Source organism: Paroedura picta, chromosome 3 (genome assembly GCF_049243985.1).
Source record: "Paroedura picta isolate Pp20150507F chromosome 3, Ppicta_v3.0, whole genome shotgun sequence".
Taxonomy (NCBI): Eukaryota; Metazoa; Chordata; class Lepidosauria; order Squamata; family Gekkonidae; genus Paroedura; species Paroedura picta.
The window spans coordinates 141,817,095-141,841,556 of record NC_135371.1 but is presented as its reverse complement, the minus strand read 5'-3'; the positions used below and the strand labels follow the sequence as shown (position 1 = coordinate 141,841,556).

The following is a 24,462-nucleotide window of genomic DNA, read 5'->3' as shown; positions in this document are numbered from 1 at the left end:
TGAAAAGTGGCAGAAACGTACACATGAGGAAAAGGGCAACTGAAAACCAGCTTCTAAAAAAGATTGGAGTAAAAGTAGCCTCAAAAGAAACAGAAAAAAACTGGGGAGAAAACAGAAAAGCCTCAGTGAAAACTAAGGGCAAAAAGTACATGAGGAAATTAAGATAAGCAGAAGCAATAAGGTGCCAAAACTCACCCCTCCACACACACAAAAAAGAAACAACCCATGCAGAAAAGCTCTAAAATGCCAAAGAATTCCCTACCTTACTTTACCTCAGTCAGCTCTTTGTCGCTCTCCCAAATAATCAGGTTTTGGGAACTATTCTTGAAAAGAGGAGTTGTTTGGGCTTTCTCCTCTGCCTACTTCTGTTTCAAATTGCTCCTCTCTCAGCTCCTTCTCCATCTGCGCACATACTTGGAATATCATATTATTGTGTATTTATATAGCACCCTAAGTGTACATTGAGCTGTATAGAGTACAAGAGGACAGGTCCCTGCCCTGAGAGGCTTACAAACTTTACCTGCAATCCCTCCTCCTCACTCACCCAATAATCCCTAAAGCTGGGTCTGATTTGGCCTGCCTGTTTTCCTGGCTGAGATGTCTCTCCTCAATCATCTCTTGGCTGGCTGCTGTAGATTCTCTTGTCTTCCTTAGGCAGACAGCCTGTTTCTTGGCACCCTTCATTCCTTCCAATGGCCATGAACCAGATAAGTATCCTGGCATCAGGGCCTTGTGGAGGGGAGGCAACAAAAGAGAGAAGCAACAAGAGAACATGTGTTTATTCCAATTATATGTATTTCTGTTAGGAGACAAAGGGAATAAAGGGTTTCCCTCAAGGGAAATGACAGGAGAATAGCTGGGAATTATTTAGAAGGAGTTGAAGGGGGACAGATAAAATAATTCCTCCTAGCATTTGTAATATGAATGGCTTGGGCCCTAAAATACATCAAGGGAATTCAGGTGGGTAGCTGTGTTGGTCTGAAGCAGCAAAATACAGTTTGAATCCAGTAGCCACATTTCTTCAGATCAAGGGGTCTATAACTGGCTAAATATCCAACATAGTATGTTGCCCCACCACTGAAGAAGAAGAGTTGGTTTTTATACCCCACTTTTTACTGCCCGATGGTGTCTCAAAGTGACTTACGGTCGCCTTCCCTTCTTATCCCCATAACATACACCCTGTGAGGTAAATAAGTCTGAGAGCTCTGTGAGAACAGGATCGAACAGGACTGTGTCTAGCCCAAGGTCACCCAGCTGGCTGTATGCAGAGGAATAGAGAATCAAACCCAGCTCACCAGATCTGAAGCCACCGCTCTTAACCACTACACCAAGCTGGCTCTCTTGGGGACAAAGCTTCTCTCCTAATGACATACCTGCAGGACTACATTGTGCAGATAAGGCTGGTTTGATTCTCTGTTCCTTTTGCTAAGGTCTATGGGAAAACGAAGAGCCTCTTGTGGCACAGAGTGGTAAGGCAGCAGACATGCAGTCTGAAGCTCTGCCCATGAGGCTGGGAGTTCAATCCCAGCAGCCGGCTCAAGGTTGGCTCAGCCTTCCATCCTTCCAAGGTCGGTAAAATGAGTACCCAGCTTGCTGGGGGGTAAACGGTAATGACTGGGGAAGGGAATGGCAAGGCCACCCCATATCGAGTCTGCCATGAAAACGCTAGAGGGCGTCACCCCAAGGGTCAGACATGACTCGGTGCTTGCACAGGGGATACCTTTACCTTTATGGGAAAACAAAAGGTAAATGGACTACCATCTAGTAAACTATCTAGTGAGGAAGAGAAAGGAATAACCTTGACCAGCACTGTCCCCTAACTATAGCTCATCTAGTTTCTTCCATAGATGTCAAATACTGCAATTGAGGATAATGCTGGGTGAGGAGGGACTGGAGAAGGAATCTCCAGGGGTCAGTGATTTTTTCCTTTGTTCCACAGAATCCAATAAGAGCACAATATGAACTAAACCAGTGTCCATCCTTAGCCACTAGTTTCTCCCTCCAGCTCCCTCATTGGTATCCTTGAATACATTTCTTCTGCCATTCACCGTTATGGCAAAAAGGGGGTGATGGCTCCACTAATAGGAACCTCACAGATGCTGCAATTCCTTCTCCCTAAATTCCTTCACTGCACAGGGCTTCCTTTTCCCCTGCAGTCATAACGACTAACGACAAGCATAGTATCTGGAACCACCATTCACGGATGCCGCTGGAGTTCTTAGTTTCCAGTCAAAGCAACAACCATATTTCAGTGCCAGACAATTGTTGGGGGGAGGGGAGGGAGAATAATAAGCTATTCTCAAGGAATGCCATTGTAAACCTGTAATAGGGGGAAAAAAGGATCCAAATTCTTCCTTTGTTTCCAACTTGAGCTCTAGGCTCCCCCCCCCCTCCCTTTAAAACTGAAATGTAACAATAGCTCCTTTCAGGCTCTGCCAAGCTTCTTCTGAAGCTCTCTTAGATAAGCACTGGCAGGAAAGGTGACTGTCATCAATATTTTGGTGAATGTTAACTACCTGGGGACAGCTTTGGGAGGTAATAACAGCTACTCTTGTGTCCTGTTTTAAAACACTGCCTTGAAGACCTCTCCCACCAGAACCAACCTATCAAACTGGCCTTCACCAAAAAAAAAGCAGCACAAGTTCTTAACGGAGCAAAGCGAAGTCCCCTTCATATCAAGGTATGTTGTCACCTTTCACACTATATTTACTGATCCCATTTCATTCAGCCTGTTTTTTTTTTGGGGGGGGGGTCTTAAAATGCTTTAGAGAATGATAGCAGGGGGGTTTCTTCGATAAGATGAAGTTTTGAAAACTTCTTCAGAACAGCAACATAAACTATGAATCACAAAAACCTTGCTTTAAAGCTCAACACAGCCAGCAAGTCATTTAGGAAAGCCACTGTTCTATCAGCCTCAAGGACCCATCCTTGATGTAGGGTTCATGGCTGTTGTCAGGATTACTGGGATAATGAATATAAACCACGTTGAATCCTATAAAGTACTAGACAAATGTTATGGTATTTATTATAAGGATGATTCTTATTGTAGCAGCAGTAGCAGCATTGCCCTGATATATGTTGTATTTTCATCTGCTGCAATGATGCCACTGTATCTTTTCATAATAATTTCAGAGGTGTCTGCATACGATAAGGATGCTTTTATGAAGAGGATTAAGTGTGCATGTTGTTTAATAGGGTTCTCCATAGATTAGGTTACTCCATTATCCAAATCCCATTCTTGTCAGGATGGGTTTGTTTTTTTTTTACCTAAATGTGACCATGTATTATAATCCTACGTGACTGACTCATGCCTGATTATCCTAGTGTTTCTGGATGTCTCCCAAGCCATTTGTGTGCTCTGTTGCAAAGGATCTGTAACAGACAAACCTCTTTCACTAGAATTTGCAGTGATATCCTTTGGTGGATTTTTTGGTTTGGTTGTAGTTATTGTTGTTTTGGGAGCCAGCCTTATTCTTTGCTTTGAATGGAATGTCTCTGCCTAACAAAATAGGAGCGGAGAGAAAGTAAATACACACTCACTTGCACTTTCTGTTCAGACACACATATACAAATATATACCTAACTGTATTTATGCACCTAATCCTGTCAAACATACCCATCTCTGTGGACACGGAGGACTTCTGCAGCTGTAATAGCAAATGCTGCCAAGCAGGCAAGAGACACCACGGTTCAGAATTTAAAATCATAACTAATTATAGATTGCAATACTTGCAGTGGCTAGATTGTATAGGGTAGAGTTGCCAACTAAACATTCCTAGAGATTTGGGGGGCGGGGGAGCCTAGGCAGATGTAGTTTGGGAAAAGGAAAGACCTCATCATGGTATAATCCCTTAGGCTACACCCTCCGACACAGCCATTTTCTCCAGAGCAACTGATCTCTGTAATTTGGTTAGCAGTTGTAAGTTTAGGTCTCTGGGACACAGCTGGAGGTTAGCAACCCTAGGTGGAGGACATTTGTAGATGTCTCTGGAAAGGGAGATTGCAGAAATGCAAGTTATTACAAAACTCAAAACAATGGAATCCCCAGGATTCAACAGGGATATTGGTTTCTTATCTCACTGCACATGCTAACCTCATTCAATTCTTATATCTACATTCCTTACAATCCCCTCATCTTTTAATTTTATTTGGGACAATGTGACTGTAATGTGATGTAAATATGTATGTAATGTAATTTAGAATCTAACTCTTTGGTCTCAGGACAGGATATCAAACTCAGCATGGCTTGTCACTTGTGGGGATGCTTCCATGTTTGCATGGAGAAAGATGGGGATAGCAGCAAGTCTCTTTTAATTACTTCTTTTCACAACTAGGGAAGTGTCTGCCATTAATCACTAACTTTAACAATTTTATTCCCCCAATTGTGAACACCAATTAAACCCAAAGGACTGATTTGCTTTTCTAGCAAAGAATTATCATACTGCATATTTTGGATGTTGTGATGCTCTTTACTAATTTGTTACTAATTTACTTTCTCCTTATATCTGTACTTTTATGATCCTTTTTTCCATTGTCTGGAGAAGTGTGCATGCACATGAAAGCTCATGCTTTGAATAAAACTTTGTTGGTCTTAAAGGTGCCATCAGACTGAAATTTTGTAATAATATGAACAGACCATGATATTCTGGTCAGCAACTGGACTACCTGCAGACTCTGAAGCAATTTCAAGGGTAGCCCTGTGTAGAGTGAATTGCAGTAGTCGAGTCTGGAGGAGACCAGTATGTCAAGGTCGGACCCAGGACAAATAAGGAGACAGCTGGCAGGTCTGGTATAGGTGAAAAATCACCAGCTATACTACCATGGACAAAGAACCAAACCCTGAGGCTCTTTACAGAATTGTCAGCTGGACACCATTGAGCCTCAGGAGTGACCTTCCAGCTAGCATCTGTCTTTCCCAGCCACATGACCTCCATCTTGGATGGATTCAACTTCATCCAACTCAAGCATTGGACTACCTCATCCAGGCACTTGGAGAATGGCAAGAGCTCTGCTGCTGGCTGCTTATCTAGCAGAAGAAAGAACTGAGTGTCATTATCATATTGATGGCAGCCAGCTCCAAACCTCTTGATGAACTTGGTAGAAACATGCTTATACATATTAAATAACAGAGAAAGGATCAAATCCTGTGGGACCCTGTAATTCTGGCCTCACTGAGAAGACCTCTCCTCCCTGTTAAGAACCTTCTGAGAGCATCTCAGAACCAACTAACAGTCATACCCTTTACCTCCAGGGAGGAAAAGTGGTCTATCAGATCACCTGTACTGAAGCCCGCTGATAGATTCAGAAAAATGTTGTAAAATATATAGGAAAGCCCCATTCCTCTGCATTCAATGAAGATGATGGCTTGGCTCCCTGTCAGCTGGGGTACAATTCATTTTTCAGCTGTACGACAGAAACATGAAAGTGTTTCATTTGCAGCCGTTTCTTATCATAAATGTCTTGGTTTTGTACTGGCTAATTTCAGCTTTGTGGCAATTTTAAAACCTGCATTGAGTAAGTCATTCAGTGAGTTTGATCCAAGCATCATATGTATCATATATATATATATATATATATATATATATATATATATATATATATATATATATATATATATATATATATATATATATATATATATATATATATATATATATATATATATATATATATATATATATATATAAAAAATAACCTAATAGCATTGATTGTAACGTGTGTACTCACACATATTGACACATAATTGGGAATGTTTGTTTATTTTACAGGAGAGCAAAATTGAGATTTTAAAATAAATTTCCCCAGCATAAATAAACTCCCTACCTTGAGCAAACGTCAAGCGATCCCAGAGCAGATCTCTCTATTTTTTCAAATAAATCATTGCTCCAAATGAGCATAGAACTAGCAGTTAGAATTTCCAAATGATTCAGTATTTAGGGCAGCATTGGAAACAACTCAAACAAACAGTTTTACAAGTTCCAGAAGTGAATACTTCCCTGCTCCCCCTCCCATTTCTTTTTTAATTTGAAGAGCTGTGAGGGGAGGAGGGGCTGTGCTCTTTGGCCCATAGGAAATCAATGACCCAGGGACATCTGCAAACTATTAGGACACAGGCTTCAGGTAGCTCATAGGAACACGTGCTGTCCACATTACACCCTGCAAGTATATTTCCACAACTTTACTTCTCCAAATAAACAGTCTGGCTTGTCCTGCATTAGCAAGGAGCTACACAAACAGGTAGAGAGAATGGCTGTTCTATTCCCTCTTCCAATTCTGATGGATTTCTTGTAAGCCATAGCTTGGCTGTGTAATTTGAACTATTCCTTGGCAGTAATTTAAAACGAGCTGGGTTCCTAAACAGAAAATGGCTAGTTTTAAATTACTGTCATTTATTTATCTGTATGCACTATGAAACATGATGTACAATTTTCACAGCATGTTAGCTTTGACATATATGTCATAATTAAAACAGCTGCTTCCAAAACTATGGATTACATTTAAAAAAAAACTGAAACAAACAATAAATAAAAACACTAAAGAATTTAAGAACCGAATCTAAATATCAGCAATCACACATCTTAGACTGGAAAACCATACACAGTTCCTCATAATATAAGTTGCAAATTGTGGTACATTTATTTTCATGATGAACAAATTGCCCACTGAAAATACTGAAATCCATATCATAAACTCACTTGGGATAAAAGCAGAAAGCAAATTAAGAATTCAGCTTTTATATATAGCTGCATAATGAATTTAACCAGTTAAAAAAAATAATGCAACAGAAAAAGCAAATATTAAAAATTCTCCCTTTAGCGTTACCATTATATTCTTGTTGTGCGTGACTGTTGTCCTGTTTAAAAGTACTACTGTCAACCTGAGGGCTGAAAGCATTGATTGTTTAGACTGTAATCAAGAATAAAATTAGGATTCTTAAACACAACTGAAATCCAGGACCTCAAAACAAAAAGTTCAGTGCATCTACTTGTTGAACTCAGCAGGATTTAAGGAGGTCACAGCTTACAATAGATTATCCTCATTGACCAACAGGATTCAGACCTGATAGCCAATATGGGGGCCATGATATTCAAGCTGCCTAAATGTAATGGACTGTAATTTTATACTACACTTTCATAATAAAACACCTCATTTTAATTTGGTGTCCCCTTCAAGAAGACATGCTTGCTCATGGATTCCTTCTAAACAATCTACATACACAGTCAGACAATCCACTAGAAACTTCTCTTATAAACAACCCAGTAAAATTCAACTTGTACCCCACAAACCTCTCAAACCAAAGTTTTTTCCAAGAAGCTTCTATGATAGCAGCATTCCTCAGCCATAGCAATAGAGAAAGACCTACATGTCAGATCTGGATCTCAAATACATATAGAAATTATTGATTCAGGCAAATGTCTATCAGTACATAAATAAAACCATATTAAGTACAATTCAACTGCAGGTGAACACTTTTAGCTTCCACTGATATGACTGACATAAATGGGATCTAAAAATAATTAAATGGGGGTGGATGATGCTCAGTAAGAATGACATTGATATTTTCATTATCACTTTGATGATGGTGAAGCCACTATTTATTTGTTTGTTTGTTTGTTTGTTTATATACCGCCCTCCCCTGCGGCTCAGGGAGGTTTACATAAAATGTAGAAAATGGTACATAGAACTTAGTTTTTCATAACATCATAACAACATTAATAATATTAACATTAAACTATAACAGAGGTAACAGACTATAACAACGTGAACAGGTCCAGAGCAGAACACACGAGTGAAGGAGTATTGTTTCAATATTGCCTGTACATTACGTCTGAAACGCCACAAACTAAGTTTAGCTATTGTATGACCTTACACTCTGTCAAGAGATTTCTTAATAAGTTCAAGTTGGTCCTTAAATATAAAAACCATCCCTTGAAAAAGCTGTAGGTGAAACACATCAGGACTTGTATGAAATAAGAATTAAAGAATAACTGAAACTGAAGAGAGACGGCTCTTATAAGTCCAATTTGGATATTTTTTATTGCCATATTGGTTTCCCAGTGTGTCTATACTATTCTATATTTGTCTCTTCACTGGGACCCACCCCTCCCAGTTCATTCATTTTAACAATTATGACAGGTTAACTGGTTAAAATCAAGATAGTTGAGATCTGAAATGGTCTATAATCCTAGTTTTTAAGCATCCACAAATCCTTGAATCTCCCTAGAGAGTATGATTTTTTCCAAGTATTTTAATATTTCTGTTATATGTACCTCAAGACAGACTGATGAATTAGAGCACTAATTCTAATCCACACCCCCTCCCTCCAAAAACCAGAAATCTGTTCAGGTAGGAGAAATACTGTAAGAGAAATAAAGAATAAAACGTATGGTATTAGTCTTTGCTCAGATCCCTTTAAGAATCCATTGTTCATTCACGATAGAAAGCCGTGTCATGATGTTGCTCTAGCCTCAGAATACTGGCCCAGATCTTCTCAGAAAAAAAGGGGCCCTGAGGGAGAAGAACAGTACTGTCCTCGTCGTCAGAATCAAAGACCTGCCAAGAATGAGGGTGAAGAGAGAGAGGCATTCAAGCAGATTTTTGAAAGTGAAAATAGGATACTTTCAAGGAGAACTGTGCAAAAGTATGCACACGTTTTTCCCTCAATGAAATATTACCATGTGGCAAGTCTACAGACACTTGAAGCTTTTGTTGAAGAGATTTAATTGGCTCAGTGGCAGAGCATATGCTTGGTATGCACAAGGGCCCAGTTTCAGCTGCCAGCATCTCCAGTTTAAAAGATCAAGGGTGGGCAAACTGTGACCCTCCAGGTGTCCATGGACTACAATTCCCATGAGCCCCTGCCCGCAGTAGTCCATGGACATCTGGAGGGCCACAGTTTGCCCACCCCTGATGTAGTAGAAGAGACAATGGAGGGATGCTGCCAGTCTGAGTCGACAATACCCACCTTGATGGACTGAAGGTCTCATTTGTATAGGGCAGCTAGATGTTACTGCCTGAAGATGCTTGGCTTAAAGGCAGTCTCTAAAGCATAGGCACTTCCGGGGGGGGGGGGGGGGTGTTGACTTTTTTTGCTTTAAGAACATTAAATAATACAGTTAACGGTGAAGCTGTTATGATAAACAATGTATGTAATTTTTTGATTCCAGAATCCATATACCAAAATCACAGGAGGATTATAAAGTGCAGGAAGGTTGAAATGCAGTTGTAAATCAGCCTTCCCTCAACCAGCTCAGAAATCCATACCTGTGCATCTCAAATCGCCTTTCTGTTTTTCACGCATCATAAACCTGCTACTTGCACATTTAGAAGTGCCTTCCTGTTATTTACACATACAGACCAACAGCAGGAAAAGGGCTGTGAAGTGCTCAAAATGGCATGTGCGAATTGGCCTTAGGCCCAAAAGTCCAGCAAAAGGCTGTGAGTGGTGTCTTGTGTTTCAAGAAACTAGTTCATTTAGCTGTGTAGTGTGCCTACATGGGTTTCAGTTTGAATGGTGTAGAATTATGATGAATCTGGGCACAATGTGGTTGCAATCCTTTCTAAGAGAGCAAGTTTGGTATATCCCATTTAGTATAGTGGTAGGTTTTTATTACAGGGAGACCACAGGGGTGTGTTATATAAGATTATGTATTTCATTGAAAGGAATTTTCTTCCTCCCTTCTAAACAATTTTTTAATCAACACAAATTATAAATAGTTCCCAGTTTTGTTGGTAAGTTTGAAAGAAGTAGAAAATTTAGTAGGCAGACTTAGATGTGACGTGTGCTTTTTCTACCACATCTTTTAAAATAGAACGGTGAAAAGCTTTTTGATATACCTGAACTTGTAATTGTTATGTTGTTCCCAGTATCTAAGGCCAAGGACTGTTGAAAAACTTGGAAATGGGAGTGCCTTATGGGGGAAAAGCTTATGTGAAAGAATCAATCCAATTTCTAAGGCTTTTAATTAAGATCTCAGATGATGAGGTGGGATTTGACTTACTTAAAAGCAATGCCTTCAGAATCTCTGAGTAGCTCTCCCTTTACCTGAATATGCATGCATCTAGCTTCTTCCTCTTCAAAGGAAATAATCCAATTTACTTTTAATGCAATAGTTTATCCTGTTCACTAATAACATTGTGTATTTCTTTTTAAATCCTTATTTTATTTGCTTTGTTAAATGTCCAAGCTCTCACCGAAAGCCATTAATGTGCTTTTCAGGATGAACTATAGTAATGATAATATTAGCATTTATATGGCACTTCACATACAGGTCCCTTACCATAATCCTACAATGTTACTGGAAAGGTAGCTGAGTAGTATTTCTCCCTAACTGCTGGTCAGAAGATAAAGCTGTGACACAGCAAACTGTGTAAGGCTACCTAAGGAGTCCTGGATAGAAGCAAAATTCAGGCTTGGAATTTTCTAGTTTGCATCTGAGGTGCCTACAGTATAGTCCTAAACTATGCTGATGGGTTTAAAACTGTATAACTCAGTTTAGGATCGTACTGCTGTTCTTCTCTCTCCCCACATCAGCAGCCTAGTGGCGTTGCTATATAATTTAGAACCGTGCAAAACATTTTACTTATACCAGAATTTTACTGCAAATTTTGTTCTACTATGGTTCATGGATACCTGAAATCTTGTATGAAAAATGAATAACAACATTAAAATATAATATGGAGGGACATAATTATAATTCTCTTTTCTGGATTTATAAAATTAAAAGGCAGATTTTTGTTTACTGTTACATTTCCACTTACCAGCAGTCTCATTTGTATCCTGTTTTTTTTGAGAGGATATGCCTAAAAAGTGGATAATCTGAGTTGGACTGATGGAAATGCAGTAGCTATCGACCACCCTGACAATTAAATATAGTTCTGTTGTTTGTAAAATGAAAGCCTACCATCAAAATCTAGGGCATGATCCAGTCAAAGCTACTACTCTTAGATCACATGGTACTTGGAGAAAGTTAAACTCTGAACATTCTAGATGTTACAAACTGCGATCCACAAGCTATGTAAACCAGAGATCTGGAACGTAGGACCAAAGTGGTTACATGTTAGCTTGAGAACTGCTAATTAGAACAAATGAGACTACTGACATGGAAAACCTTAGTACACTAGATCAATTCTACCACTGCAAACAACCTTCCCCCCAACCCCTCCGCTGCCCCAGCATCCGGAACAGGAGTCCCTTTCCTACCACTGGAAAAACCACAATAGCCTCTCCCTTTTCTACCAAGTGCAGAGCCAAACTTCTTTTGTGTGATGGTTGACCAAGCAAGCCTAACCATGATTGGTCAACTGCCTGCTAGGGAGGAAAAAGTCATGCTTTATTCATCCTTTACTATTTATTTTTTAATGAGTAGCAAAGGCAGGTTAGAGCATGTCCATCTCCCACACCCTTGATCCGAATTATAGCAAAGGAGTGGGATAGAAATACTGCATCCTTCATCAAAGTCTTCAAAATCATCTTCCTCAGAGCAAATTAAATCAAGGCATTTTGTATTTATATCTAGTGCATTTCCAGCTCCTGCCTCTTTGAAGAGGGCAAAATAAAATACCTTTAAAAGCTGGCTAAAAATGTGAGTCCCTCCCCCATAATCACAAGCAAAAAGATTAATAGGTAGGCTTCCATCTGTAATATATTTATACTATTATATTTATATTATTTGGAGTTAGATTTGCATGCCTAGCAAATACTGGAGGAAATCTAACGAAAGCATCTGATCCGTGATCTGCTTTTGCTGTACACTCTAGCTGTAAGAGATTTGCTTGTGGCCCAATCCAGAGCCCCTCTGGTTCCTGGTGTGCATGTATTTAAAACTGCTGGGAGTGCTCCTCTGAAATACATTCTGGCACATCATCGCCCACCCTGCCCCATCTGATTCCTCCGGAACAGGGAGCCTTGGGCAGTTCAAGCGCCCTCTTTCCTGGGCCAGGAACCCCGGAGTCCCCAGCCAGGGCCTTCCCTCTCCCAAGCGGCCCCGATTAAAGCTGGAGGGTGACCTGACAGCTTTGCAAACTGCAGCTCCGGGGCCTGACAATTCAGCGTGATGCATGATCTGAGAGGCAGCAGGGCAGATGACAAAGGCGAGAAAGTAATCGACGGGGGGGGGGGGGTGTTGGAGAAGGCAATCTTTGCCTGCGTCCCGGTAGGGGTTCTCCGGAGATGGCTCTCCAGCACAGCCAGGCAACCGCTTGAGCGACTGACCCAGACGCAGCGCCGTTTGCGGGCTTGGCCGGACGGCAGAGGCTTTCCGACGCGGAGACTGGACCCCCGCCCCTCCCCTCCATGACCCGAATTCGCGCAGCGGGGAGGCCCTGGAAACTCAACGATACCAACTGGGGGGGGGGCGGCAATCCCTGCGGCGGCGCCCCCCCCCCCCCGCCCGTTCCCGCCCGTTCCCGCCCCTGCTTCAACCTCCGGCATCTCGAAGGGGCATCTCGACGTATACAGAGAATGAAGCTTTGCAAGCGAGCGGGTCGGGGGATCATTCTCCGGCGTGTCTGAGGGCCGTGTGAAAACAAGGGTGACCTTTTCCCCCGCGATGTCGCCTGTTCTCTTTCAGAATTATAGAGGCAGTCCCACGGCAAAAAAAGTTTTGCAAACGGTTTCCCTGACTTGCCAACTGCGGGGGATTCACTCTTGGGTGGGGAGATGATCTTTCCCAATGGGAATCTGGTGGAATACCGGCCGCCTTCAGGAATCCCCCAGCAAAAAGCCAGGGGCGGGTAACTGTCGGTGCCCCTCGACCATTAAGCCCCAATTCGATGTGTCCTTACTGGGTCAGCAAAGGACGGGGATTTTTTGGTCTGTTTTGTTTGTTTGTTCAAAAAGCATCGAAGCAAATTGGTTTCTGGAGCTGACTCCGATGACACCCAAAAAAACTAGCCAAGGGACGAACGAGACGCAGTAGGATTTCTGCTGCTCAGAATCTGAATCTAGCTGCCGAAAAATCATGTTGCGTTGGGGGGGGGGGGGTGGCGCCGTTGCAAAGACCGGGAGTTTAATACCTTCCGCAAAATGTGAGTTCCGCCGTCAGGTTTTGCTTTCCCCTGATCAAAGCCTCCCACCCCGTGATTCACCCGATTGTCTTTGCACTCTCCCAGCGCTCACATCTCTCCATGTAATAGGGAGCAGCCTTTTATTGGACAGGCAGCAGAGGCGAAAGCAGGCAGTATCCCCGATCTCCTCTCTCGTTTAAAAACAAAAACGCGGCTCCGCATGGACGATTCCCGACCAGGAGCGCCCTTGGCATTCCAGGACAAAGAGCGGGAGATGGGACCGGTTAGGCTCCCAAGAGGCGGCGTTTGCGGCCCTAACTAAGGGGGGGGGGATGCAGGATCCGGCGGGGAAACCACGATAGGCATCTCAAGAGGGCCATAGATGCTGCCCTGGGGCTCTGGTGGAGAAAGAGGGGATCCGGTCCTTTCAGGCTGGGCTGCGCAGGGCTTGCAAGGCAGGGAAGGGAAGGGGATTAAGGCGACCTTCTCTCTTTCCCCCCCACCCTCCCCGCAGGGGCGCAAATGTCAAGCGGGGGAGAGCCAGACCTGCGGCTCTTGGGGTTTTTCGAGAATGCGGGACAGCCTGAGAGATCCATGACAAAAGAAAGCGAAAAGACTTGCTTCAGCAAAGGAAAACTATCTTCAGTGCTCGGGGAGGGAAACCGGAATCGAATTCGGATTCGCCTGCAAAGGACACGCAGCTGCTGCTGCTGCTGTGACCCGGTGGCAAATGGGCAATGTCGCCTAAGGGCAACCCGGGCAAAATCCCACCGGATTTCTCGGAGACGGACAGGAAAATTCCCGCCACACCCCCAACATGAGCACGTTTACTCGGAAGCAAGCGACCCCGAGCTCTATGGGATTTCCTCTTTGAGAGAGGATCGCAGAATAGTTGTAATGAATTAGGCGGGCGGGGGGGGGGGAGAGATATAATAAAATGGTCATATCTTAAAAGACACCTGGGGGGGGGGCTAAATGTAGTAGGCGAACACAGCCAGGGTTACTTAAACGGTACGAGGGGGGGAACTCTTGCGGAGTAGGGAGAGCTGATGAAACAGCCTTATCCCAAGCCCTGCACTCAAATGATTTTTTTAAAAAAATCTAATTTCAGCGAGAGACAATCGGATATCTTTATCAGCTTCGCTGAAGCCGAAATATTTTGCATCTGCAAGCTGAACTTCCAGCGATTCCCTCTTGGCTCCTGGGGGACAGCAAAAAATGACTGTAAGGCTGATAAATCACCTCGCCAGAGACTAATTCAGAGTCTATGTGTGCGTGTGCGCGAGGGGGTTAGAGGGGGGCACCTCGGTGGCTTTTTTTTTTTAAGAAAAAAGAAAAAAAATTACACATCTTGAAAAGTCTCACTTGAACAGCCGGCTAGTTTCTGAGCTTATGGCGCCCCCTCTGGATGTAAGAAAGACTTGCAGTTTATCCACGGCAAAGGTGATTTGTTTATATAGAAGTTAACTGTAAAGGTTCCAAGAAAAGAAACGAGACCGGGGGGGGGGGTGATACATGGAAAGTAAAGCAAAGCCACGGAACGGCGTCTCTCCCAGGCAAGACAGTACGACAGTAAATGATTAAGATGAGTTTTCCGTGCAAGAAGCGACCACAGCTGAAGGGTGTCCTAACTGCTGGGAGACCTGGTGCTTGAGCCATGCAGGTTCCTATAGGCGATGCCTCAGTGAAGCATGTATGCCTCGACAGAGGGATATTTCATTATCAATATACGAATCTATCACGAAATTTTCTGCCTAATTCTTTATCTTTGCTTTGGACAGTTCCCGGATTGCATGGCCATTTTTGTGGGATTGCACTAATCTTAAACTTGTCTTCCTTCTCTCTTACCTTTCAAAAAATAAATAATCAAATAGATTTTGGAAAGACGGCCCAGGCAATCGGTGTGTATATATCAAGAGATCGATAAAATGAGCACTTGAACTTACCACTTAATGGAAAGCCGCGAAAGCAGACCCTTTGAAGACGGGAAGCGTGTGATTGTCCCGGGTGAAACCGAAAAGAACAGGGAAAGGGAGTAGATCTCGCTTTCCCCGACTGTTGTATTCTCTCACTGAATTTACAATAGTTTTATAAATTCAATAAAGAAAAAAAAACATGCCTAAGGAGGGCTGACATGGCTTCTACGTGGGAATTTATCCTTCCCAGTCGTGTGAGTACCATCTCTATGGGTCCCAGCAATGCGTGCAGTCCGATCCTAAGTCTGAACCCCACAGACCGGTAAGGTAACATGCTTTATGGAGCAATGCTTAAAAAAATAGTTTCCTGGGAATAAGACCCACTGAATAAAAATGGGGATTACTTCTGAGTAGACCTGCTTAAGAGGGCTCTCGCAATATCCCTGGTAATGTCCCATAACAAAACAAAATCTATTTCATATTATCAGCTGGCAATCGAGTTTATTTCTGGGGGGAAAATAATTGTTTACAAATATGCTTGAGATGCAAAGCGCGGGACTAGGGCGGCTTCAGTAGAAACAGTTTTGATTTTGTTTTTCTAAGGGAATTTCCAGCCTAGTGAAATGCCAGCAGCCACTATGCATTGCAGACTTCGTATAAACGGCGGCATGCTGAGAGTCGTTCGTCCGCCCTCCCTCCCTCCTTCCTTTTCTCCTTCCCGTTGAATGAATAGCAGTAAAAAAAAAAGAAAGAAAAAGCCCTGGAAATGCAACGTCGCCGTCTTCCTGAAACCTTTAAAGTATGGCTAAAACATTAGGATGAGCAAAATCAAAACAAAACCCTCCCATAGGCGAGGTGAGTCACAGAATCACGGACTCAAAAGGGAGTGGGGGTGGGGGAGTAAGGAGCCAGATTTTGGCGTTGTAGTTTCATCCGAGATGACGTTTCTGTTAGAGAACATTTCAGGCCTTTCTTCGCTGGGGACACTACAACAGAAATCTGCCTAGATAAACAAGTAGGGAAAGAAGGGGAACCTTTACTTTGAGGTATATATCACAGAAGCTGGAAAGTACAAAGACTCAACAGCAGCGTACGACCAACTTTCTTTTTTTTCCTTTCTCCCTCCTTCCCCTTCGCTGAAATCTGCGCTCATTTCTCCCCTCCCTTCAAAGGAAGGGGGGGCTGAAAACTTTTCAACCAATCAGCTGCGTGCCAGCCCTTCAGGAGCCGGCCTGCCATTGGCTGAAAGTTTCTAAAGTGAAATAGCAGTAGAGAGTATTTATTAAAGAGATCCAGTGAGAGAGTAGGGAGAGCTCAGCTTGAAATTGACTAGGCGGTTTTGGGAGCCTTAAAAATAGAGCGCATCCCCCCCCTTTTTTTCCCAAAAAAAAAAAAAAGCCGTCCTAACTTTGCTTCTTTTGAAAGGCGAGGAACAGCAGGCCCGCATTCGACTTCTTTTCCTTTCCCACCGACAGCTCTTAGGGCGACCACGAAGCGATCAGCCGCCCACATGTCTGTTTGTTGAGAGCGAGCGACAGCGGCACAGCGACAACTTTGCAAGGCGCCTCTGATCCAGCCCCCCCCCCCCGCCTCTCTCTCAAGTTTCTGCGCACCAGATACAACCCCCTTGCAAACTTTTGGGTCGTCCGGCTGGTTTTTCTAAATGCTGTTTTAGGAGGCCTTGCTCCTGCTGGTTTTTAATCCCTCCCCACCCTCCTCTTCCCTCGTCCCTTTCTCTCCTCCATTTTCATTGCCGCCCCCTCCCCCCCCCCCCCATCTTTGCTTTCTCGCATGAATCTCCTCGACCCCTTCATGAAGATGACCGAAGAGCAGGAGAAATGTCTGTCCGGCGCCCCCAGCCCAACCATGTCAGACGACTCCGCCGGCTCGCCTTGCCCCTCGGGCTCCGGCTCGGACACCGAGAACACGAGACCGCAAGAAAACACCTTCTCCAAAGCGGACCCGGACTTGAAGAAGGAAAGCGACGAGGATAAGTTCCCGGTGTGCATCCGCGAGGCCGTCAGCCAGGTCCTCAAGGGCTACGACTGGACCCTGGTGCCCATGCCCGTCCGCGTGAACGGATCCAGCAAGAACAAGCCCCACGTCAAGCGCCCCATGAACGCCTTCATGGTCTGGGCTCAGGCGGCGCGCAGGAAGCTCGCCGACCAGTACCCCCACCTGCACAACGCCGAGCTCAGCAAGACCCTGGGCAAACTCTGGCGGTAAGGCACCGGCCGCAGGGCCTCTTTGGGCCCCTTGCACCAGGGACCCGGGTCGGGGAGGGAGGGACGGGGGGGGGCAGGGATCCGGCCGCCCACGGCTTCGGGACTCGGCCCCAGCCGGGCGAAGTGGCCGGGCCGGAGGCAGAAACGGGTCGCCGCCTGAGTCGGGCAGGCAGGCAGGCTGGCCGCAGGCGGCTCGGCTCCTTAGACTGCGTGGGAAGAAGTAAGCGCTGGACGGCCGGGAGGCTTCGGCGAGCCCTCCCTTGTCGCGTTTGGACAGCGGGAGAATCGGCGCGTTCCTTCCCGGGACCGGGGGAGGGCTAAAGACGCGATTTGGCCTCAAAAGAATGGTTTTGCCCTAAGAAGAAGGCAGGCAGGCAGGCAGGCAGGCGGGCTCCCCCCTCCCCCCCCCACTGGAGGCAGCATTGGATCTTTGCGAAAGCTGCCTCCAGATCCAGCGCCACCTGGGCCGATTTTGATACCACGCCGTGGGTGTGCCACGCAGACTTTAGTTCCGTTTCCATGGTAGGCAGATTGCACATGCTCCAGGAACGGCTCCTGACTTCACAGCCTGGGGAGACAGCCGAGTCCTGGGGCCTGGCTACACCCTGCGCCGGGACAAACCTCTTCAGTGAGATGGTTTTGTGGGCTGGGTAGAAGTTGGCAAGGGTTGGGGTGGAGTGAAGGCTTGCAGCAGAAAGCCTGGGAGGGGAAGAGAGAAAATGAGTCACCTGGCCAGGGCATAAACCTGGGACTTTGGGGGGGGGGAGAGGGGGGGAGAGAGAGAGATTCCAGTTGATTTTTGTTTGGCAGGCCTCTGGGCAGTTTGGAGGCATCCGAGGTGTTTCCTTAGATAACATGTTCTTTACTTTAATGTGCCTGCGGGGGACCCACCAGTTCCACCCGGACTGGGGAAATCAAGGAGGGAGGAGAGTCCCTGTGCTGGCTGCTTTTTCTTATGTCTTGTTGGGCCAGTCCTTTGTTGGAGGGGAGTGGTGGGTCTAGAACACCACAGCTAAGCAATGTTAGGCATTATGACGGACCCCTGCAGAAAAGAAGCAGGGCGGGGGACAGGAGAGTTAGACCCATTTTCTAACTATGCTCAGAAGTCCCAAGAGAAGTACTGGCTCTAGATCAGGGGTAGTCAAACTGCGGCCCTCCAGATGTCCATGGACTACAATTCCCATGAGCCCCTGCCAGCGAATGCCCACGAATGCTGGCAGGGACTCATGGGAATTGTAGTCCACGGACATCTGGAGGGCCGCAGTTTGACTACCCCTGATCTAGATGGTAAGGGAATGTCTGGTTAATAGGACAGCTCATGATCTGTTGCCTAATGCTGATTTTGTTACAGCCTTTGACATAATGCCATACTTGTGTATTTGTCCCGCTATTTGTGTGGCCAGGAGCTACTTTTGTACAATGAATCAGCCTCCCATAGATGCCCAGGACACGGCTGGCTATCAAGTGTTCAAAGAGGTGCATTCTGGAGATCTCTGCTTTAGGGACAAGAGATTCCTGGGAGTAACAACCTGGCCCTCTCTCTTGCTCTTGCTCAGGTTGCTCAATGAGAGTGAGAAACGTCCGTTTGTCGAGGAGGCTGAGAGGCTCAGGGTGCAGCACAAAAAAGACCATCCAGACTATAAGTACCAGCCCCGGAGAAGAAAGTCGGTCAAGAATGGGCAGGCTGAGCAGGAGGAAGGGGCTGAGCAAACCCACATCTCTCCGAATGCCATCTTCAAGGCCTTGCAGGCAGATTCTCCCCAGTCTTCATCCAGCATGAGTGAAGTACACTCTCCAGGGGAGCATTCTGGTAAGTGTACATCTGCTTGCTTAAATACCAGTAAAGAATTGGCTTTGAGGTCCAGCAGATCCATAATATAACGACTGCCTTTACAGTGCAGAGAAAGGATAACATATGAGAGCTGTAGGTCCATATGTGCCATGTATGTCTCCCAAAATCATTGTCCATTGCAGTCATGCAAGGTACGGGGGAAATGGACGGAGACAATACCTTAGGCATGCATTACACAGCACATTCAAAAGATCCGTTGTCTAAGGCAATTTCAGCCAACTGTGTTTCAAAATTCTACTTCACTTCTCAGAAAACCAGTTTTCTATGGTAATTCATTATTTCAGGTGAGCACTTTCTCCTTTAGATTAAAAACTCTTCTCCCTTGGGCTCTGCTAGAAAACTGATTGGTCCATGAAACCTTTCCCAGCAGTCTATGGGCAGCCTTCTATCCGTTCTTTTAATACACCTCCAGAACAGTTAACCATTAACTGAATTATTGCTGTGATAACAGCACCTCCTGCTTAATAAAAATGGCTGCCCTTCTAGGGCTTTATTGATACCTGTATCAGAACAGAAAAAAAAATACATTCATACTGTTCTGTATTGCTGGTTTGGATGAGGATCAAATTAAGTTTCTCTTGGCAGATGTGTTCCCAGTGGTCACAATGGAGGTGTTGTTGTTATGTGCGAAGTCGTGTCCGACCCATCGCGACCCCATGGACAATGATCCTCCAGGCGTTTATACTATTAATCTATATCTAACCATGATGTACAACCGTGTGTTATTTCTTGACCTTTTTTTAAGCTTCTATGTTAAGTTCTAAATCTTTTAAACTGAATTTATTCATTTATTTTTAGATTTATATCCCGCCTCTCTGACAATGTCGACTCAGGGCAGCTTACAGAATAACAATAAAACAATACCCCATAAAATTCCATACATTAAAATTAACAATTAGCATAAAAATTAAAATTTGCAACCCTGCAATTAACAATTTAAAGTATCAAGATGGCAGTAAAAAAAATGTTTAAACCCTGCAACTTTAGTGTTCCAGCCTCAAGCCACTACCGGGGCTCTATATGGTATATATACAGATGGTCAATCTTCCTTGTTTCATGTCTAACGCTTAGCACTTAACATAGCCGCCCCCCCCCCCCCAGCCTCCACCAAATGCCTGGTGGAAGAGCTCTGTCTTACAGGCCTTGTGGAACCTTGATAGTTCCATCAGGGCCCTTAGCTCTTCTGGGAGCTCATTCCACCAGGTTGGGGCCTGGGCTGAAAAGGCCCTGGCCCTGGTCAAGATCAGGAAGATGTCTCAGGGACCCGGGACAACCAGTAGATTCATACCCACAGAGTGAAGCGCCCTACTGGGAGCATAGGAAGATACACGGACCCTCGGATAGACAGGACTCAAGCCGTGTATGGCCTTGAAGGTCAAAAACAAAACCTTGAACTTGATCTGGAAACAAACTGGTAACCAGTGCCATTGTCTCAGCACAGGATGAATATGGGCCCTCCAAGATGTTTTAGTGAGGACCCTCAGAGTTGCATTTTGTACCAGCTGCAGCTTCTAGGTCAAAGACAAGGGTAGGCCTGCATAGATTGAGTTATAGATGTCTAACCTGAAAGTGACTGTTGCATGGATCACTGTGGCCAAGTGATCCAAGGACAGGTAGGGCCCTAGTAGCTGCGCTTGGCGCAGAATTAAAAATGTTGTCCAGGCTACCTTCATGATCTGAGCCTCCATAGAAAGTTTAACTATTACTTGTTGACATGTTTGTCTTAATTATTTCTATTTTGGTTGTCATGGCATAAAGCTTTGACAACCATAAACTTGCACATAAAATTTGACTTCAAAGGTTTGAGGTGTATATTTTACACCTCACTTATTGTAACATCTGTTGTTTACTTATTTCTTACAGGCCAATCTCAAGGGCCACCTACCCCTCCTACAACCCCTAAGACAGACGTCCAACCTGGAAAGCAGGACCTGAAGCGAGAAGGCCGTCCCCTGCCAGAAGGAGGGAGGCAGCCACCCCACATTGACTTCCGAGATGTGGACATTGGGGAGCTCAGCAGCGATGTCATCTCAAACATTGAGACCTTTGATGTCAATGAGTTTGACCAGTATCTCCCACCCAATGGCCACCCAGGTGTTCCAGTCACCCATGGCCAACCTGGCCAAGTCACTTATACTGGCAGCTATGGAATCAGCAGCACAACGGCTACGCCAGCAGGTACTGGTCATGTCTGGATGTCCAAGCAACAGCCACCATCTCAGCAGCCACCATCCCAACCTCAGCAGCCAGCATCACAGCAACAACAGCATACCCTAACCACCCTGAGTAGTGAACAGGGGCAACCTCAGCAGAGGACACACATCAAAACCGAGCAGCTCAGTCCCAGCCATTACACTGAGCAGCAGCAGCATTCTCCTCAGCAGATCAGCTACACGTCCTTCAACCTCCAGCACTACAGTTCCTCCTACCCAACTATCACTCGTTCCCAGTACGACTACACAGACCATCAGAGCTCCAACTCCTACTACAGCCATGCAGCCAGCCAGAGTTCCAGTCTCTATTCAACATTCACCTACATGAACCCCACCCAGAGGCCAATGTACACACCGATTGCAGACACAACAGGGGTGCCTTCCATTCCTCAAACCCACAGCCCACAACACTGGGAACAGCCTGTTTACACACAACTCACAAGGCCATAAGGCTTTGAAAAATCGCCAAACTTCCTCAGACTTACAAAAGACATTTAAGCTAAAATGAATGAATGAATGGGAGGGGGGGAATCCCAGAATGCCTTGTGCACTACAGCATCTTTTTGAAAGTAGCCAGACCATTTTTTCCCCTCAGTAAGCAAACAACGGACTTAAAACTTTAATTTGAAGATGATTCTGTTTTTCAAACACCTGCCTAGGCATGAACTTGGTAATTTCTTTTTAACAATGACTAAAAATGGGAAATGAACATTTTTTTTTTACAAAACTCAAAGTATTCCTCTGTGAGGAATATTCTCTATTTTAAATATTTTTAGTATGTACTGTGTATGATTTGTTACTGATTCGAGGGGATTTATACGTAATTTACTTGTTTTTAGAGATACTTAAAAATAATGCTTTCTTTTTCTGTCAACACTTTAAACAACACTTAGCAGAATGGTATGCCTTAGACTTTCCCCTTGTGGTCAGAGATATTTTTATATTGTTAATTGTCTTTTTCTTGTAGAAAACAAACATATGTGCATTAAGACAAAGAAAAAAAAACCTCCTTCACTAGCCAGGGGTCAGGTACAATATGTGACAAGGGGGATTTGGAAAGAGACTTTATTTTTCTAGCTTGGAAGCAAATGTTGGTTTTGGGTGGGGGGGAATATTACAGAAAATAAATGCCTTGAGCCTTAAAGTAACATAAATGGAAAGCCTTAAAAGCAGGCCAGTGATAGCCCTCATCATGGCCTGCACCATTTCCTCACTCAGTGCCAGGGGGAAATGATAGGATTCTGAAGGAAGACCTCCTTCCGTGTTTGACGTCCATCTGATGCTTTGGTGGCAACCACCAGCATCAGTAAAACATCACCATCCCTGCCCCAAGTCTCCTCCTTCACATTCCAACACTGCGTAAAACAGAAGCCAACAGTTCAAACCCCACCTTTCCCATTGTCTTGCAAATTTTCTAAGGAACAGAGATTAGACATTCGGTGAGTTTCTTTGTACTTGTATGCGTGTTTTCTTTAAAAAGAGGCAGAGGAATATCAGCTTTAGCTAGGTTCACATTGGGGTTTTTCTTATTTTTGAAAAATATATCTAAATATATATTTATTTTGTGAAAAAAAGAGGTTTTTAATCAAGAGTTTTCCTTTCATATTTCCCTTCCACATTAATGTAAGCAGAAATGCTGGGGCCTTACTCAGAGGGTATATGGTGCCTAATAGTTAAATTATGGTTTAAATCAATAACTCCTTTTATTTATCTCTCTCATTTCTTTTTCGTATTATTATTGTATTCCCTCAGAATGTGTTTTAGGTTTGTGCAGTGATGTCTCCTTCCTCTTCTTGTTTCATTTTCTTTAAGAATAAACTGAATTTTTTTCCCTTCTCTCTCTTCTCGGTATAAAAACCAATGATTGCAAATGTAGTATCACTGTGTCATTTGCTTTGCTTTTTCTGCCTCAGTTCTTCCAGACACATGAATCCGGCATGGTCAGTGCATGGAGCAGAAAGAAGTGGCAGAGTCTTGAAATGATAGACTATACTGGGAAGTGCCATTTCTGTAGAGAAAATGCCCCTTAATGGGGAACATTAAAAAAAAAAGAGTTGCCATGTCCCGCTGGCAATTGGCAGGGAAACACAGGGGTATTGTTGCCAGATTCAGGCTGGGGAACGCTTGGAGATTTGGGGATGCAGCCTGGGTAGGTCAGAGATATCAGCAGGGTACAATGTCATAGAGTCTACCGTCTAAAGCATCCATTACCCCCCCCCCCCCAGGAGAATTGATCTCTGTATTCTGTAGATGATTTCCAGGGGGTTCCAAGTTCCCAAATGGGAGTATGGCATCCCTATAAAAATGACATTCCAGCCCCATCCTTGACAGCTTGGTACAGTCCATAATCAAGACTTCATCCGCTTGTTCTGTTTTATGTGTAGGCCCTAATCTGCCAACAAAAATTATAACAACAGTGGGTCCGGCCCCCCATGCACTGCTGCTGGGCAAGCCACCTCCTGGTCCATAGGGTTTGACATGTCCATGGGGGCTTGTCCCCCATGGACATGTCCCTCCAAAGCACATGTCCCTCCAAAGCACAACGGAAACTGTGGAGCCTCAGTGTGCTCTGCTAACTTTCGCTTTTGTGACATTTGACTGTACGGAAGGTTATGAGGAAACCAACAGTGGTGAATCTGAGGATGAGCAGTTAAAGGTTGCTGGGTTTGTTTGTTTGTTTTTAAAGATAGTCAACTGTTTAAATTTTTTAAAAATATATTTGTTAACAGTTTTTGTGTAGGGAACTCAGTAGAAGAAAATCTTAAAACACTCATATTATGATATATTTTCTATTTCTGTATAAAAAGCAGATCTTTTTAAAGTATTTCTGTAACTTAAAAGACTTGTCCTTTTAAAAATTCAGTTTTAGCTAAGTTTATTTTATTTTATTTGGTCTTTTTTCCTGAAAAATCCTTTGGCTTCCTTTGTAAACTTACCTTTTGTATATTATTGTTTGCAATAAATTTACATTGTATTAAACCTTAAAAATGAAACTGGTTTAAATGCAGCATGAATTACTGAAGCTATGCTAACTTCATGTCATGTCCTGGTCCTAACCTGGCACGGTATTCTACCTGAGCAAGATTCAAGGAAGTGGACAGGCAAACTCCTGAGCATTCGTTTCCATAGCAACCAAGGATCAAGACATGAGGCTTTATTGCACTTTTGTCCCATTTCTTTCCCTGTCCTTTCCTATCATTAATTTCACTGACTTTCCCTATACTTGGTCAGTTGCCATTATTTAGATA

General features: G+C 44.1%; 2 protein-coding genes across 3 annotated transcripts in view; one reads left to right on the top strand and one right to left on the bottom strand.

The window, feature by feature from the left end:
- LOC143833033 (uncharacterized) overlaps positions 1–15,116 on the bottom strand; it is a 165,498-nt gene extending 150,382 nt beyond the window's left edge. Inside the window, exon 1 of the mRNA XM_077328339.1 lies at positions 14,955–15,116. The gene's annotated coding sequence lies outside the window, so the exon portion shown is untranslated. The remainder of the gene's footprint in view (positions 1–14,954) is intronic.
- Positions 2,550–23,800, top strand: SOX9 (SRY-box transcription factor 9). 2 transcript variants are annotated; one of them, XM_077328336.1, is made up of 4 exons: positions 2,550–2,680; positions 16,743–17,146; positions 18,706–18,959; positions 20,865–23,800. In XM_077328336.1, exons 2-4 carry the CDS (start codon positions 16,743–16,745, stop codon positions 21,662–21,664), a joined length of 1,458 nt encoding a protein of 485 aa, XP_077184451.1. In that variant the 5' UTR covers positions 2,550–2,680; the 3' UTR covers positions 21,665–23,800. The 2 variants fall into 2 exon arrangements, with proteins under 2 accessions (XP_077184451.1, XP_077184450.1); XM_077328335.1 differs by lacking the exon at positions 2,550–2,680 and having other exon boundaries at positions 16,233–17,146.
- Positions 23,801–24,462: the final 662 nt, after the last annotated feature.

What these genes read in the sequence shown, in the direction of transcription:
- SOX9 (XM_077328335.1), top strand. Translation starts at nt 16,716, where the DNA reads ATGAATCTCCTCGACCCCTTCATGAAGATGACCGAAGAGCAGGAGAAA. An exon ending in ACCCTGGGCAAACTCTGGCG is followed by an intron (nt 17,147 to 18,705) that starts GTAAGGCACCGG and finishes GCTCTTGCTCAG; the next exon opens with GTTGCTCAATGAGAGTGAGA. An exon ending in CTCTCCAGGGGAGCATTCTG is followed by an intron (nt 18,960 to 20,864) that starts GTAAGTGTACAT and finishes TATTTCTTACAG; the next exon opens with GCCAATCTCAAGGGCCACCT.